Source organism: Rhincodon typus, chromosome 24 (genome assembly GCF_021869965.1).
Source record: "Rhincodon typus isolate 14 chromosome 24, sRhiTyp1.1, whole genome shotgun sequence".
Taxonomy (NCBI): domain Eukaryota; kingdom Metazoa; phylum Chordata; class Chondrichthyes; order Orectolobiformes; family Rhincodontidae; genus Rhincodon; species Rhincodon typus.
In genome coordinates, this window is record NC_063355.1 from 41,178,907 (window position 1) to 41,193,067 (window position 14,161).

The 14,161-nt window shown below is 42.0% G+C and overlaps 1 protein-coding gene across 1 annotated transcript in view; it reads right to left on the reverse strand.

The window, feature by feature from the left end:
- Positions 1-14,161, reverse strand: part of arvcfb (ARVCF delta catenin family member b) — a 302,822-nt gene that overhangs the window by 84,111 nt on the left and 204,550 nt on the right. The window contains exon 7 of the mRNA XM_048611754.1: positions 3,243-3,742. Within this exon, the coding sequence (XP_048467711.1) occupies positions 3,243-3,742 (500 nt within the window). The remainder of the gene's footprint in view (positions 1-3,242; positions 3,743-14,161) is intronic.

Below are 14,161 nucleotides of genomic sequence, written 5' to 3' on the forward strand. Positions count from 1 at the left end.
AAAACCAGTCCAGCTCGTCCCTGCCTCCCTAACCTGTTCTTCCTCCCACCTATCCCCTCCTCCCACCTCAAGCCGCACCTCCATCTCCTACCGACCAACCTCATCCCGCCCCCTTGACCTGTCCGTCCTCCCTGGACTGACCTATCCCCTTCCTAACTCCCTACTTACACTCACCTTTCCTGGCCCCATCCCCGCCTCTTCGACCTGTTTGTTTCTTCTCCACCTATCCTCTCCTCCATCCCTCTTCTATCCGCCTCCCACTCTCTCCCTATTTATTTCAAAACCCCCTTCCCCTCCCCCTTTTCTGATGAAGGGTCTAGGCCCGAAACGTCAGCCTCTCTGCTCCTATGATGCTGCTTGGCCTGCTGTGTTCATCCAGCCTTGCACCTTTGTAGTTGAGTTGGTTTTCAATTCAAATGTGACATCTGAGCCAAAGTCAGCCCTCCAGAACAGATTCAGTAAATCAGTTTATCACCAGAGCAATGTCATACTTGAAATTACTTGAAGTGATTCATCAATCTCACTATAATAAAGAGGATCAGGCTGGGCAGGGTTAAACAAATGTAAACTGAACTATTCTGCAGAATTGTCACAGGCATATCGACTTTCTATCGACTTGAGAAGTAGTGACTTTGTTTCTCCCCAAGGAATACTGCTATGGCTAATCGTGATTACTGTTTCGATAAACAATTTTTTTTAAACCAAAGAAATAAATCAAACTATTATATACTTCAATTGATAGCTGGTAAGAAATTTTAACTTCTCATATACAAACTCTTCATAAAAATCAATCACCCCATCAGACATCACTGCACAGACTAAGGTGGTGGGGGAGAGTTCCTTGGAAGAGCGTTCAAAGTCATCTTTCTTCAAAGTCATCTTCCTTGTCTAGGACTAAAGCCAAATTGAGCTACTGTTTTCATGAAGAGTGGACAAAGAATATGCTTCCTCTATGGTGTGCTGTAACTTTATGAATAATGTCTCTCCCTATATAGGCCCCTAGACTTTATTTATATATCAACTGGCTGCCAAACATTACTCTGTCTGTTCAGCACACATGTGCCAAGGATATGTTAACTAAATTTGTAACCATAGTGGAACCTAGCCACAGTAGCAGAATTGCTTCTTGCCAAGAGCACTCAATCTTGTGCATAGGTCTCTGGCCCTGTACCCAAACCTACTAATTAAAGACTGATGGTCTAACACAGCAGCAAGAAGTAATCCACTGTTGAAACTGCAATTCTTGGGACGAGCTATTAAGCATCAGCTTCCTGTTCAAGGCAATATTACAATCCCATGACACTATCAGCAGAGGAGTACAATCTGTTTTTATCAGTCTTGGTCAATAATTGTACCATCGAGATCAGGCAAACTAGTCAGTGACACACTTTTACCTTGGCACATCACTCAGCAGAAAATTATTTTTCTTGCAGTTATGCCATATGACTCAGTTATATGCATGCAATTCTCATTACTGGAATGGAGACAACAATGCCATAGTCTCAATGCTACTTCACACTACTCAGAAAGAGAGAATTTCCTTGATGAATGTGTTTTGTAATGCCCCAAGTTATTCATTCCAGAGAACACTGAAGCAGAACTATTCCTTCTTTCTCCACCCCTCAATTTCTCATCACATTCAGAATCTACCTTTAGATTCTGACTGTAAATGAAGACTACAACCATTAGTAACTAGAATTACAAGTAGTAAGACAATAACAGTTTCAAATACAAAAACAGAAGTTGCTGGAAAAGCTCAGCAGGTCTGGCAGCATCTGTGAAGGAAAAAAAAAAAATCAGAGTTAACGTTTCAGGTCCGATGACCCAGTTCAAAGTGATGCCAAAATAATGCATACATTGTTCAGTTACTGTTAAGTAGGCAGACATGATAGTCACTTTAAACACCAGGCCCCAACCCAGCAGCAAGGTGAATGACTTGTCCATTCGTTTCAGTAGTTTCTGGAGCAATATTGGCCAAAACATCCAAGAGAAAAAAATGACACTTAGAACACATCAGTAGGAATGCTGCATTGAAGATTTAACTCCAGTTATGTGCTGAAGTCCTGGATGTGGCTTCAACGTCAAGGGGAGACCAAATACCACAAGATAAAATATGGTCTTGAGATCGCAGCCTTTTCTGTCCATTCAGTTAAATAAATCTAATCAATAGGTCTTGTTGGGTTATACTGTCTGACATTCACCAATTTTAACCAAATTAAGTATCAATTGAGGAAATGAAAATAGTTAACTTTGTGGAGACCTCATTGCAAGTTATCATTACTTTATTGCACCTTGTCTGAACATTTAGGTACAAGGTTATATTTCAGTATTGCACAGATTAGAGAGGCCCACCTCTATACTTAAATTAAGAGTTCTACCAACCAACTTATTATTATTCAGATTCTACATCAATGTGAAAATCCCAATATCTATAACTATTCTATTTAGGATTTGAAAAAAATAGTAGTTCTCAAATGAGGTTTTCAACAAAGTAGAATTTTTCTGATCACAAAGGGTCATATCCGTATCAAATTAACACCTCATGCTCAGAATAAGAGGCAACATCTTTTATATCTTTGCATATGTAGGTTGTAAGCAAAAATATTCTCATCACAAAAATGCAAAGACCCATTGCTTCCTTTCACCCAACACAGTTAACATTAAACAAAAAGAAAGACAAAAACTTCTGCAAACAAACCTAAAACTAGATGCGCACATGGAAAATCTCATTAAGCTGTTGCTATAACAAAGCAGCCAATCCAACACTGCAGAAAGTAACTTCTAAATTGGGGAAATTAACTGCATAAACACTGAGGAAAACACTACATTTCAAATAAAAACAATTTCTCCTTATTCACCTCCTCTCCCCCATTTCATCAATTCCATAGGCAAACTTTCCCTTTGAAGAGCGGGAAACAAGGTTTCAGATCTCAGCCTTGTGAAGAAAGGCTTTCGAGAGCTGCCAGCTGGCAAACAGCCATTCAGCAAGAAGATCCGCTGTATGAACAATAAACTGTATCCTTTCCTGCTTTGAGCAAGGACTTCTAAAATTCACCACCAGCGAGAAATTGTTAAGCATTTGTTTGGCACTGAAATTAAAAGAAACTGACCACTTGTGATTGCCAACCTTGGCCAAAGCAACATGCAATTCTACACAATCATATGACAGATAAATCTGCTGGATGTCACATGTTGCATTCAATACAAATCTAGAAAATAAACAACTTCCTAACTGTAGTTACCTGTGATTAGTTCTCTGACTTCCATGTCATTGGTCTTCCTGAGCAATCGAACAAGGGCAGGAATTCCATCACAATTCTTGATTGCGACTTTACTGTCATGATCTTTACCAAATGAGATGTTTCTTAGAGCACCACATGCTCGCCGATGGACATCAGGTTTTGGATGATCCAGAAGTCCAACCAAAATAGGTATACCCTTCAGTTGCCTAACTTCCTTTTTAATTTTGTCATTCTCGTAGCAGAGATGCTGCAAGTAGGCAGCAGCATTTGACTTAACTGGATCAAGGTGATGACTGAGCATTGCAATAACCTCTGGAAGATCAGGGTCCCGCCATCTAGGGTCTTTCCGAATGCTGTCTATTGATGGTGAGTGTCTTCCGAGTCGGTCTAGGCTGGCCATGCTTCCCCTTTCTGGCTGAGCTAGTGGTGCGTTGTACACTCCTGTCAGATATGGAATCCGATCTTCAATGATCTCTGCTTCAATAGGATCTTCGTAACCTCTAAAACAGAAACAGAATTACACGGTTGGATCATTTTAGTAAAGAACAGCCATGGTGTCTCCTGTTATGCAAACATAGTTAACGATTAGCAATGAACTCATAGCATAAAAGTTACCAAATCGAGATGCTATTCAACAGGATTAAGAGCAGATCAATAAGCATTGGTTAAAAACAAAAGTTTTTATTTCAGATCTCTACCATCTTCAGTACTTAGTTTTGGTAAAACAATAGATTAGGTGACTAATGATGCCGACGATGAAAACACTTGAAACATCAGAAATTTTTTCTCTTCACAGGCACGGATTTTTTCAGAAGCTTGCATGACGTATTTTAATTTCAGGACTGAAGAAGAAGAATAAAAACTTGTATATACGTATAATCTTCAGAATACTAAGATATCACAAGATTCACAGAAATCTTACCATTAAGATTTTACACTGAGTCTAATAAGGGCATATTTGTGCAGATGACCAAAAGCTTGGTCAGAGGTAAGGTTTATGAGGCAAACAAAGTTAGGGAAGCACGGGTTGAGGGACAGAATTCTAGTCAAGGGTCTAGGCAACTGAGGAAACAGCTGTTAAAAATGGCACAATTAAATTCAAGGAAGCTCAAAGTCAGAATTAACTGAGTGTAATTATCTCAGCTGATTGTGGAATTGCAGGAACTTATGGATAGAAAGGGGCAAGGCCACAGAAGGATTTGGAAATAACGTCTTTAAAGATCAAGGTGCTGCTGAATCGAGAACCAACCTAATTCGATGAGTAAAGGCATAATAGGGGTGAAAGAGATTTTGCAAGTAAGAATTTGTATAAAGTTTTACATGACCAAGTTTAGAGTGGAAAGCAGGTGACCAACCGAGAGTGCTCTGAGATAATCTGTTCTTGAACTAATAAAGACACGGATGAGGATTTCAGTAATAAACAAGCTGAGACAAGGACTAAGTCAATTACAGAAGTCTGAAGAGGCAGTCAGTGATGGCTCATGTCGTTGCCCTTTTTCATTTTCAAGTCGAACAAGAACCAAAGTTGCAAACAGTCAGTTCAGTTCAGCCTTCAGACAGTTGCCACAAGTGGATGCAATCAGTTCAAACAGAATTTGCGCCAGGAACAAAAAACAAACATTGTTGTTTACCATTCCAATATTTAATTGGTCAGAGATTTGTGCTCATCCACAGACAAACTCTCACCTTCACATGGTGCAGCTCTTCACTTCTCCCTTCCTTTTCTCAACATCTGTTCCCATTTCTGGAGATAGGCTGGCTGCCAATATCCACTACAAACCCATCCACTCCCAGTTACCTTGACTATACATCCTCACACTCTGCTTCCTGTAAAGACTTATTACATTCTTTCAGATCCTCTGTCTCCAACGCATCTGTACTAATAATGCGAAAGTTGACAAGGGTGTGTCCAAAATATACACCTTCTTCCTCAACTGAAGATTCCCCAACACAATGGCTGATCGGGCTCTTAGCCAGCTCCAGCCCATCTCCAAACTTCAGCCCTCACCCGTCTCCCCTCCCCAAATAGCAACAGGGTCCCTCCTTGTCCTCACCTAACATCCCACCAGCATCCACATCATTAGTCACTATTTCCGCCATCTCCAGTAGGATGCTAACACTAGACATATTCGCCTCCCCTCCCTGGTCAGTATTCCACAAGGACTGTTCCCTCAGGAACACCCTGGTCCATTCCTCCATCACCCCCAACTGCCACATGGCATCTTTCCCTGCAACTTAAGGTTTAATACCTACCCATGCACTTCCTTCCTCCCCAGTATCAAAAGGTCCAAACACACCTTCCAGGTGAAGTAATGCTTTACCTGAACTTTATGCAATCCAGTCTACTGCATTTGCTGCTCACAATGTGGTCTCCTCTTCACTGGGGAAACTAAGCATAGACTGGGTGACTGCTTTGCAGAATGCCTACATTCTGTCTGCAAAAAAGACCCTGAACTTCCAGTTGCCTGTCACTTTAATACATAGTGTTCCCTAGCCAACATCGGTCTCAGGCTTGCTGCAGTGTTCCAGCAAAGCTCAGTGCAAGCTGGAAGAACAGCATCTCATTTTCTGCTTGAAAACTCTACAGTCTTCTGGACTCAAAATCGAGTTCAACAATTACAGGGCTTGAGGCACCTTCTCCCATGTCCTTACCCCAGCCCCCACACACCAGGCCATGTTGTCATATGGTCTGCTATTACACACAACCTATTCTTAGCCACTAACAGTCCCCATTAACAGCTATTCATTCTCCAATGCCAACCATTAACCCACTCCTTTGTCTAATGGCCCTCCTCTGTTTACTCCTTAACCCCTCCCTCCACCCCATCTTCTGCATAAAAACCAACTTTTTCCTAGCTACCATCAGTTCTGAAAAAGGGTTACTGGAACCAAAACGTTAACTGATTTAGCTCCACAGATGCTGCCAGACCTGCTGACTTTTCCAGCAATTTGTTTTTGTCACTGATGTCAGCAGACTGTTAGTTTTGCCAGGAGAGGAGTCAAGAGAGGTTTTGGTGAGATAGATGTGGATGTTATCAGTATGGACGTGATGCTTTGATTTGATTTATTACTGTCACCTGTATTGAGATAGTGAAAAGTATTGTTTTGAGTACTATCCAGACAAATCAGTTCTTACATAAGTACATCAGGGTAACAGAACAGAATACAGACTATATTATTGTTACAGCTACAGAGAAGGTGCAGAGAAAGATCAACTTTAATAGACAGAGGTCCATTCAAATGTCTGCTAACAGCAGGGAAGAAGCTGTTCTTAAATCCGTTGGTAGATGTTTTCAGACTTTCCTATCTCCTGCCCTATGGAACAGGGTTGAAGAAATTATGAACAAGATGGGAGGGGTCTTTGATTAAGTTTGCTGCTTTCGAGGTACTGGGAAGAATAGACAGAGTAAATGAAAGGAAAGCTGGTTTGTGTGATAGACTGGGCTGCATTCACAACTCTTTGGAATTTCTTGTTTCTTGGCCATGCAAGCTGTGATGCATCCAGATAGGGTGCCTTCTGTGGTGCATCTACAAAATTTGGTAAGAGTCATTGTGGATGTGCTGAATTTCTTCAGCCTTCTGAGGAACTGGAGGCGCTAATATGAATGGATTGGGACAGACTGTTGGTGATATTTACCCTTACAAACTTGAAACTCAACCATTTCCACATCAGTACCATTGATACAGACTGGCCAGTTCACCATTTCACTCCTGAAGTCGATGACCAGCTCCTTCATTTTACTCACACTGAGGTTGTGATTGCTGTCTTCATAACTTGCCACTAATCGCCCTCTCTCTCCTTTACTCTGTTCTCATTGTTGTTTAAGAACCAACCTGCTACGGTGGTGTCATCAGCAAATTTGTAAACAGAATTAGAGCAGAATTTGACCACACAGTCACGAGTGTATAAGGAGTACAGTAAGGGGCTAAGCATGCAACCTTGCAGGGCCCCAGTATTGAGGATTATCATGGAGGTGTTGTTGCCTAGCCTTACTGATTGCGGTCTGTGGGTCAGGAAGTCGAGGGTCCATTTGCTCGGGATGGGTGGAGGAAGACAGCCGAGCTGGGCCGGGTGGGGAAAGAGTCCTAGATCTTAGAATTTGGGCACGAGTCGAGGTTGAAGGCAGAGCGAAAGCGAACAAATAGGAGTCTGACATAGGTGTCCTTGTTATTCAATCTTCCAGGGATGACCATGGGGCCAGGGAGATGATATCTGCAATGGACTTGTTGTGAAAGTAGGTGAATTGTAGTGGATCAATGCTATCTAGGAGGCTGGAGATGATGCGCGCCATTAGTAACCTTTTGAAGCACTTCATAATGATGGATGTCACAGCCATTGGGTGGTAGTCATTAAGGCATACTACCTGATTTCTCTTTGACACTAGGATGATAGCAGTCTTCTTGAAACAGGTGGAAACCACAGATCAGAATAAGGAGAAGTTAAAGATGTCTGCTAATACAGGTCCACGTAGGATCTGAGTGCATGGCTGGGATTCTATTTGGGCCAGTACCTTTCCTCAGGTTCACTCTCAAGGAGGCTGATCTGACATTTGCGGTGGTGACTGTGGGTACAAGTGCATTTGAGGCTGTTGGGGCAGGTGACATTATTTCACTAATCTTCTGTTCAAAATTAACATGGAATGCATTGAGCTCATCAGGGAGACATGCATGGCTGCCAGTGATTCGATTCACCTTCACTTTGTAGCCTGTTATATTGTGCAAGCCTTGCCATAAATCAACACGTGTTCATGTGGCGAGTTTAAGGCTCTAGGGTAGTCTGGTATTGTCTCTTGGCATCTTTGATGGCTTCACGAAGGTTGTATCTGGATATCCTGTATGGGTCAGCAGACGTGAATGCCTCAGACCTAGACTTCAGTAGGGAGTGGATCTTCCGGTTCATCCATAGTTTCCGGTTGGGTTTTTGGCATGCAACCCTCTACACACCTATTGACAAAGTCTGTGATGTACTCATCTTGTTTGTCAAATTCTTGAATATGGACCAGTCCATTGACTCCAAGCAGTCACGTAGGAGTTTGTCCATTACCTCAGTGCAGCACTGTACGACTTTCTGTACTGGATCTTCACGCTTTAGTTCCTGCTTGTAAGCCAAGAGAAGGCGTATGGCCTTATGGTCTGACTTACCAAAGCACGGGCAGGGGATGGAGCAGTAGGCATCTTTGATGGTCGTGTTGCAATGGTCAAAGGTGTTTGGGCCTCTAGTGGGATGGGAGATGTGTTGATAGTATCTTAGTAGTACACTCGAGGTTGGCCTGGTTGAAGTTACCAGCTGCAATGCACAAGGGCTCAGGGTATTCTGTCTCAAGGCTATTTTTAGTAGTGTATATTTCATCAAGTGCACTCTTCACTTCTGCATGATGTGGTGTAAACTGCTGTCAGGATAGCAGAAGTGAACGTCCACAGCAGTAGTAGGAACAGCACTTTACCATTAGATAATCTAGGTTTTCAGAGCAGTAACTTGCCAGGGTCATCACATCTGCGGGCTCTCACTCAAGGGTAGCACCTGGATGCGAAATAGGAGGCGCCGAGGGATAGATCTTTGGGGAATGCTCCAGTTAATGGTGTAGCAGCAGCAGCATTAAGCTCAGCCTACACTTTCTCAACACAAACTCAGAATGACTCTTCACATGAGTTTAAAACCAACATTTTTTAAGAATCTAAACTAGCATTCCAGTTCTCAAAGGCTGGAAGTTGTTCTGCAGCACTATTTCAGTAGGGTCCACTTGTCTGTACCAAAATAGTTCTCATCTTATATGCTTGATATCAAAGAATTTTTTTTTATTGGAAATGATTATGTCAAATCAAAGTAATTTGTTAATTGATAACCTTATTTTAAATTAGTTCTGGTGAAATCTGGTTTTAGTCCAACAGGTTTAATTGAAATCATGAGTTTTGAGTGCTGCTTCTTCTTCAGGTGAAGCGGACTTCACCTCACAAAGGAACAGTGCTTCGAAAGTTCATGATTTCAAATAAACCTGTTGGACTGTAACGTGGTGTTGTGGGACTTGGACTTTGTCCACCCCAGTCCAACACCAGCACCTCTACATCCTGGTGAAATCTGTGCAAGTATGGACTTGAAAATTTTTTGGCTACCCACAATGATTTTAAAAATTAAAAATGTTCTCACTTTTGCAGTGGAGCTAGCTCAAATGATTCCCATTCTCCTAATTCAGTGTCCAGATTGAACAGAATTAAAAAAGTGACTTTGCACTGATGATGGCTTGTGGCATTTGCAAAAAATAGCTGGTGTGCAAAGAAACAGATGTTGTTTTGGATACATGAGATTAATCCTGTTGAATGCTATTTGATTAAAGTAGTGAGGATACTGAAAATTAAAAAAGGAAAATACTGAATAGGTCAGCTTCTCTCTCAAGTAAAAGCAAAATGCTGTGGATGCTGGAAATGTGAAACAAACAAAATGGAGAAAAACATCCATGGAGAGAAACAGAGTTAGCATTCTGAATTCAATAGGACTTTAGAACAGGATGATCTGAAGAGTCATATCAGGCTCAAAACGTTAACTCTTTTACTCACTACACGCTGCCGGACCGACTGCATTTCACCAGTATTATCTATGTTAGCTTCTCTCTCAATTGTTATTGCCAGACCTGCTGAACATTTTCAACTTTTCACCATGTGACAAAACCGCGTTTGTTCTCCTTTCAAAAACACCAATATGTATTACCATGCGTATATAGCTTGCCTCCCACAAGTCTTAAAAACCCAGTGAAGATGCGTAATGATAAACTTACAAGCTAAAAGAATTACAATGTAGGCTTTCATTAAATGGGAGAAAACTACAGTATTCTTGCCAAAAGCACATTTAGCAACTTGTCGTGTAGTTGCAAAGTCAAAAACAGGTCACAATACACTCAAAATCACTGACACTTCAAACTGTATCAAAAGATTTTGAATTGCCAAAAATATAATTAAATTGTAACAGCATGGAGCTGGAGGAACACAGCAGGCCAGGTAGCAAAGGAGCAGGAAAGTTAATGCTTTGGGTCAGGACCCTTCTTCAGGAATGGGGGAGGGTGAAGGGAGCTCAGGAATAAATAGAAAGAGGAGGGGTGGGGCTGGGGAAGGTAGGTGGGATGGGTGGAGGGCGAGTTAAAACAGCTTGTGACTGGAATTTTGTCGCTTACAGTCTCCGAGCCTCTGCTTGGTCTCACCGATGTAGACGAGGCCACGTCCGGAGCAGTGAATGCAGTAGACTAACTTGACAGATGTGGAAGGTTTGTTTTATGCCTTGAATGGTGGTGAGAGGGGAGATGTAGGGCCAGGTGTAGCACTTCCTGCGGTTGCAGGGAAAGGTGCCGGGGGTGGTGGGGCTAGTGGGGAGTGTGGAGCAGATGAGGGAGTCGCGGAGAAAGCAGTTCCCATGTAAGGCAGATAGAGGTGGGGAGGGAGATATCTCTGGTCGTGGGGTCAGATTGTAGGTGGCAGAAGTGGCATAGAATGATACATTGGATGTGGAGATTGGTGGGGTGATGTGAGGGCAAAGGGGATTCAGTCTTTATGTTTTTGGGGGTGACGATGAGAGGGCAGATGTGGGAAGCGCAAGAGATGCAGTTGAGGGCATTTTTAATCACTGGAGGCAGGGGGATTACGGTCCTTGAAACAGGAGGGCATCTGGGATGTGCGGAAGTGGAACGCCCCATCTTGGGAGCAGATGCAGCAGAGACGGAGGAATTGGGAGTAAGGGATCGCATTCTTGCAGGAAGGTGGGTGTGAGGAGATGTAGTCTACGTAACTGTGGGAGTCTGTGTGCTTGAAATAGATATCAATTTCAAGGCAGTCACCAGAGATGGAGACAGAGGTCCAGGAAGGAGAGGGAGCTTTTGGAGATGGTCCAGGTGAATTTGACATTGGGGTGAAAGGTGTCAATAAAGTTGATGAACTGTTCAAGCTCCTCACGGGAGCACGAGGCAATACCAATACAGTCAGCGATGTAGCGGAGGAAGATGTAGGGAATAGTGCCAGCGTAGCAGAAGAGGGACTGTTCCACATATCCTACGAAGTGGCAGGCATAGCATGGGCCCACGCGGGTGCTCATGGCTTCCCCTTTGGTCTGTAAGAAGTGGGAGGAGTTAAAGGAGATGTCGTCAAGGGTAAGGACAAGTTCAGTTAAGCGGATGAGGATGTCGGTGGAGGTGGACTTTTAACTCCCCCTCCCACTCCCACTCCCAGGGTGACATATGCATCCTGGGCCTCCTCCAGTATCACAATAACGCCACCCGCAAACTGGAGGAGCAGCGCCACATATTCTGCCTCAGGAGCTTACAGCCCAAAGTCCTAAACATAGTTTTCACCAGTTTTAAAATCTCCCCAACCCTGGCCTCGTCCCATGACCAAGCCTCCATCTCATCCCCACCTCCTTGATCTGACACAACCTGTCCATCTTCTGTCCCTACCTGCACTCACCTATCACCATCCCACATACCTTCCCCAGCCCCACCCCTCCTCCTATTTATTTCTGAGCACCCCTCCCCCTCCCCCTCCCCCATTTCTGAAGAAGGGTCCTGACCCAAAACGTCAACTTGCTTGTTCCTCTGATGCTGCCTGGCCTGCTGTGTTCCTCCAACTCCACACTTCTGACTCCAGCATCTGCAGTTCTTACTATCTGATTAAATTGCAACATTAACCTAATTTATGCCCAATGTTGCCACTTGGCCAACAGCCTAATAGAGGATTTACTTATGTCAGGATTATTGAAATACAACAAGGATCAGAATTTCCTCAAAAATATGCCAGTTCCAGTGCCTTAATCTCATTTGAAATTCATCTGCAGAACTGGATTTGAGGTCATTCCAGATCCAATGTGTCAAATTCAACTCCTTCAAATGGGGAGAGCTTCCTTCTCCTTCCTGGATTTGCATTCCCACCCACCCTCTCATACACTAAAGTTAGTTTTCCCGCCACTTTTGTGGGGCGTGCTGATCATATTCCATTTTCATAAAATTCCATTATTCTGGTTTGTAGTACCTTGGTTTTATCAACCTTTTATTAAAACTGGCTTGCGCTCTCCACATTCGTTCTGAGTTGGTATCGCGATGAAAATATCTAGTCAAAAACATCTATTTATATTGATCATTGACTAGGCCTACATACCTGAACTTTACTGGAAAGAACACTGCAAAACAAAAGGCACTAGCTACAGCAGCAACAATGTTCCATTTGCAAAGAACGCATCGCTTAGAGACTCATGTCTGCAATGCTTTCAGAGAGGTTACATGGCATAGATTGACGATTAAAAAGAGATTGCACTTAAGATTCAGAGATAACTTGCTTTGTGCTCGCTCTCTTCTTTCAAAGCTGTGCTCAAAGTTTTACAGTTGAAAACCCTGGAAGACCACATCGCCCAAAATGGTGGGCTCCTAAAGGGAGAAGCCTTAACTGTAACCCTATAGTTCTTAAAACGAGAATCCCAAATCTACTACCGTGGTATCCAGGTTAAAAAAGTTAGCCAGCCATTCCTGATTCAGGAAGAAATCCTGGTCACCACAGTTTATTTGCAAAGTAACTCTGGAATAGAGACAAAGATGCCACACACTGTAAAGAGGAGAATGCCATATAATTAAAAATTTCGAAGACCAAAAGAAGTGGGACACGATATTAATAAGATGAAAAGCAAATAAACTGTAGTTGGAATTCAGAAGGTGTGAACAAATACAATTATTTTCTTTTACTTAAATGAATGCTGAATGGAAATGGTATTGGTGCTTTTGAAGCCTGGGAATTATGGGGTACAGGTTCAGGAAGTAAATGGCAGGTTTAGGGCTGTGAACAAAAGCTAATTGGAGGTCTACATTTTATCACAAGAGGCATAGAATATAAAAGCATAGGAATGATAATCAGGATTCCAATGATCCTTGTACAGGTACAGAATTATACACAATTGCTTCTAGTACTTTATAAACAATAACCTTTCAACAGCCAATATATTAGGGATGAAAGTGAGAAATGATAATGAGCAGAGGTACTTCACATCAAAATTTATTGAAACTACCGAAAGCCAGTTAAGTTCAGAATTATGCATAATGACATTCCAAGCCTAACATTGGAGCAATACAAATAAAATCAATCTGATACAGATACTGGAAATCTGAAAGAGGAGGGAAAGAAATGCTAGAAACACTCAGGCAAGACAATACAGACCTAATTAATTTTACAAACCTTTCCTGTTTTTACTTCAGATTCTCTCCTCGACTCTCCACAGACGCTGCCTGACAGTAATTTATGGCTGTCTGCAATTTGATGGTACAAGCTAGAAAATTTAGTGTCAATTAAAAAGCAAAAGGTAATTCACCACATCAAAGCTAAATGTAAAAGAGAGATTGCCGCTAGTGGTTGGAAGTGCCCAAACAAGTAGTTTTAGACTCAAAAAGCTCAAGTAAGTAAAGGGAAGAATAAACAATTATAAAATGAACTACAATATCTGTGAAGGTGTTTAATACCACAGCATTTCTCAAGTGTTGACAACTTTCATAAAAACACAAGCTTTGCAACAGATTTTAAATCCATCTGCCAACAGCTACGGATTTTCATCGGGAGAGCAAACAAAATAAATATATTTTCCTGAAAATGTTACAGTTGCTAAATAACAGCAAGTAAAAAAAATTCAGCATTAATAAAGTTGAAAAGGACTGACTTCTTTCAAACTGGAATTTTCTTCAAAAATGACTTTTCTTAAAGTATTAGCATATCTAAAATTTGTATTTAAAAATAAAAAAATCCTCAAATTCAAGCTCGTGTTGGGCAAATTTGTTAGATGAAAAATGACACTGTAGAGAAATTGAATACGCAATGAATTTTAGCTAAATCTTCCTGTTTTTAAAAATCAGATTATCAGAACGAGCCTCTAGTGATTGATCTTCCCAAACATTACCTTAAATCCAGGC